Source organism: Lolium perenne, chromosome 3, assembly GCF_019359855.2.
Source record: "Lolium perenne isolate Kyuss_39 chromosome 3, Kyuss_2.0, whole genome shotgun sequence".
In the NCBI taxonomy this organism is placed as follows: domain Eukaryota; kingdom Viridiplantae; phylum Streptophyta; class Magnoliopsida; order Poales; family Poaceae; genus Lolium; species Lolium perenne.
Genome location: NC_067246.2, coordinates 85,669,458 through 85,673,512, shown reverse-complemented (window position 1 = coordinate 85,673,512; position 4,055 = coordinate 85,669,458). Strand labels below are relative to the sequence as shown.

The 4,055-nt window shown below is 42.1% G+C and overlaps 1 protein-coding gene across 16 annotated transcripts; it reads left to right on the top strand.

Moving 5' to 3' along the window:
- The first annotated feature begins 245 nt into the window (after positions 1-245).
- On the top strand, positions 246-4,055 carry LOC139838444 (uncharacterized). 16 transcript variants are annotated; one of them, XR_011755057.1, is made up of 10 exons: positions 262-723; positions 775-998; positions 1,078-1,185; positions 1,315-1,341; positions 1,441-1,574; positions 1,664-1,763; positions 2,696-2,784; positions 3,087-3,151; positions 3,510-3,556; positions 3,664-4,055. XR_011755057.1 is itself a non-coding variant. In XM_071828016.1 (8 exons), the coding sequence occupies exons 4-8, from the start codon at positions 1,711-1,713 to the stop codon at positions 3,680-3,682; spliced, it is 285 nt and encodes a 94-aa protein (XP_071684117.1). In that variant the 5' UTR covers positions 255-723; positions 775-998; positions 1,078-1,574; positions 1,664-1,710; the 3' UTR covers positions 3,683-4,055. The 16 variants fall into 16 exon arrangements, 1 of the variants encoding a protein (XP_071684117.1); XR_011755059.1 differs by having other exon boundaries at positions 264-723; positions 1,159-1,185; XR_011755048.1 differs by adding an exon at positions 2,113-2,213 and having other exon boundaries at positions 252-723; positions 1,078-1,574.

Sequence of the window (4,055 nt, the reverse complement as noted above, 5' to 3'; positions counted from 1 at the left end):
GTGCTATAGGCATATCTAAAGTGCAAATAGATGTTGCCGTTCTGATGCCAGTATCTAACGTTATATATGATGCCCCCCATAGGGGGCCTCACAGCGATTAGAGCACGTGGATCGTCGGATTTCCCCATCTATGCATCTTAGCCGTTCATTCTGGGCAGAAGGCGACTGTGTTGGTTGGCTCTTCGCGCGCGTGGGCGTTTCCACGCTGCTTCCTCCACTAGCTAACCCCATTGAATGTCCATTTCTTACCCGCCTTCGGCTGCGAGTGGGTCCCACCTTCGGCGGGTCCGCTTGTCGGTCGCTGTGGGTTGGCTTTGTTTCGGTCGGGTGTGGCATTGGCCCGTGGAAAAGATCTCCACCCACCGGGGTAGATTGGGGTTTTCCTCAAGCGTGGTTCCTGGAATCCTCCTCTCCCAATCCCGTCGCTTCCTCCTCTTCCAACGCGCTGGCCTCCTCCTCCCCCAATCACCTCGCGTCGATCCCAACCGCGCTTCGTCCTCGTCGTCGCAGGCGCCGCCGCCAAACGTCGTCGACCCAGACCGCGCCCATCCTCGTCCTGCGTGCCGTCGTGGTCTTCTCTGTAGAGCCAACAGGCGAGCAGGCGGAGGAGGAAGCCCTCCATGTGCCGCCGGTGCCCTCCATGGGGCCGTCGGTGCTGGAGATGAGGTTTGGCAGCAGCGGGGTGCTTCGTGCCTCTCCTAAGATGCTCCGCCAGGCTCACAGGTCCATCTCTCTCTCTCTCTCTCTCTCTCTCAGCCCTCCTTCTGCACCCAGACAAAGAGAGATACGGGTGGGATGGTGGAGCTTGGGCAGCGTCCGGCCGCCACGAGTCTGAGCATGCCGCCGGGGCCGGGGTCATGCTCTGCCTCTGGTTCGTCGGTTTTTTTTCCAATAGCCCCTGTTCCCCGCTTCCCCTCTCCCCGCTATCGTGCTCGCGTGCTCCTGCACGACCGCGTGCTGCATAATAGAGGGGTCCACAGCCAAAGCTGACCATCTAGGTACCCAGAGTTCTAAACTCTTCCTTATGATTTCTCTCTCTTTAGATCTAATCCCTAGAAGTTCTGTTTATTTGTGTAGATCTGTTTATCTATGCAAACAAGGTGATTGACAAAATTCCAAGAAGGTTACTCACTCTTTTGATTTCTTGATTGGGCACAGATGAAGAGGTTGTTGGATGCAGTAAAGGTACTTGGAATCTTGATTGCAGTGATTGGGATTGGACTATTTGTGCAGATCTGTTTATCTATGCCAACAAGGTGATTGACAAAATTCCAAGAAGGTTACTCACTCTTTTGATTTCTTGATTGAGCACAGATGAAGAGGTTCTTGGATGCAGTAAAGGTACTTGGAATCTTGATTGCAGTGATTGGGATTGGACTATATTCATACTTCTGTATCCGTGAAATTAAACCCACTAAAGCATCTCCTCAAGTCACTCAGGCACATTTCCCCTGGTTATTTTCATTGTGATTTGAGGTGCAAAACATTTATGTATTTTGAAATGGATCTCCTGAGCGGCATGGCTACTTTGAATACATATGATGCTTCAATATTCCATTGGGAAGAACTGAGAGGTATTCTCTCTTTGCAAGAAATTTTGCAACCTCTAATGATATGTTTCTTCTCTGGCATGGTATCATTAAGATATTCTCCATGGCTATAGGTATTTGAGACGTGGTTCGATCTACAATGGTGTGTGTCCCTTAAGTGATGCCTCACGTGACATACTTTGACCCAAAGGAGGCTGATTCCACCTTATCGAGGTGATCTTTTTTGCATCAACCTTACTTCTAACATGATTGGGACCTCCTTAATTGTCTTGTGCGGTAGATTAGGTGTATTAACCTAAGGAGGAGCTATGGGGGCAAACCAAGGACATGAGATTCTAACCCATCTGCCTATGAAAGGATTTCTTGATATGTTATAACAATATTAACCCTTTTATTTTTCTCTTTACTTCTACCATTTTTTATTCTCTACATATTCCTTTACCGCATAATTTTATATCATCATTCACCTGTTCCTATATATTTTGCATCTAAAATACCGTATGTGAGACTGCAACTAATTTGATATACGTTTGTGTTCCAACATTTATATTTTTATCAGCAGATTTGTTATTGGTTATCGGATGGAGCTAACTAAAAAGTATATTATTCCGTGCTTGGTATTGGTTTATTTTATTTATAAGAACAAATGTATATATGATTCAGGTAGGCACTTTTTGATATCTCATAATTTTGTTCCTGGTGATGATCAATTACTAAAATATATAATATGTTGTTTATGTTAATAATTGGTACTTGCTTGCTTTATGATCTTTGAAAACTTTTCTTGCCAGAAATGATGCCTATTTTGTTGCTCTTCTAGATTCTGGATTGTTATTTTCTATTATCAAATGATATGATTGGAAATTCAGATAATGATGCCTCTTTATTGCTATGCTACACATTATACTTATTATCATTAGAAATTGACATCTCGATGTTTCTCGTGTAACTGCGCATTGAAATCTTTATGATATTTTGTCACTGTAGGTTGATGTCCATGACAATAACTATATTAGTAAAAAAAAATAGGCCTATTTCTTATATATGTTTTATGTGTGTAAAATCCACCTTAGTTCTTGTTTTTTCTGCATTCATTTGTCTTGATATTGGTAAACAAACTATTCATGTGATGTTGGTTTGTTCAGGTGTACATTGATCTACAAATTCGGATAGCTTTTTCTTTTACTGTGCCAACCCATCCTGCACTCTCCCTGGTTTGGTTCCTAGATGTGAGGTTGGCACTTCGCTTTGCTAAAAAATAAATTACAATATCAGGATTTTTCTTTGAATGGGTGAACTACCTCGCCTCTCTTGAGAATCACTATTGGGCCTCTTGATGCTTCAAAGAAGTTAGGAGTTCTATCTCATTTTTTGTTTATGTTTTCATCCCACCATGAACAAAATCAGTGGAACAATGTTTGCAAAGAAAAATCACTCGACTCCTGTACCTTTCCAGTACTTTAATTTATAGAATAACTATGACAAATAGATGTCTGTGCGGCTGAATTTAATGGCTCTTCCCTTTGCAAATGCCAGGTACAATAATGGCAATGGGATGGCTTACTCGACCAAATATCATTGTTTATGGTGGTACTCTTAAGGTAATGTTACCATTGTTTCCTTGTTATTGACTCTACTGCCTACTGATGCGTAATGCTCTTTGTTCAATAATATGTTTGCGTAGTTTGTAGATGTTGACTAGCTGTGATGAAACTGAACTGTTTTTGAGAATTACAAATGATTATGCGGATAAGTAACAATTAAATCGAGCTGTTTGTGCTGGAAACACAGTTCAGTGTGGTTGACCATGTGTTCTCACGGGCTTGCTAATTTAGTCGTGGGTTTGGACTTTGGTGTTGCTAAACAGTTTCATAATCTGTTAAATGTGTGCATTAGTGATTCAGTGTTGTTTTTATGTTTTACTGATAATTTTCTCACTTTGAGATTTTGTTAATGCAGCATGGAAACTTCGAGGGAAATTCATATGACATAGTATCTGCTTCCAGGTAAGTGTGTCACCTTTGAGCTGTTCATCAACTCTGTTTCTTATTTACATGTAGCTATGTATGCAGCAATGTACTTCTTATGCTTACTTATCTTGATGACTATGCAGAGCTACGGAAATTTGTTAGTGGATCAATCAGCGATGAGGAAAGAAAGAATGAGCTCCACAACTCATGCCCAGGGGGCAGGTCCATGTGGCGGTATGTACACAGCAAATACAGTGGCATCCGTGATTGGGACAATGGGCATGAGCCTTGCATACAGGTGCAAAGCCTTCCATACATGTGCAAATTATATCCGTGATTGGGACAATGGGCATGAGCCTTGCATACATGTGCAAATGGATCCTTCTTAAATAATTTAACTTTGATCTAACTTTGTATTCTCACTAAAATGGGCATATGAATTGCACCACAAGGTTTTGTAGAAAATATAACTGGCAAACTGGGAATATCACTTTGAGCTAACAGTTTCTTGTTGGTTGATTTTTATTCACGAAGG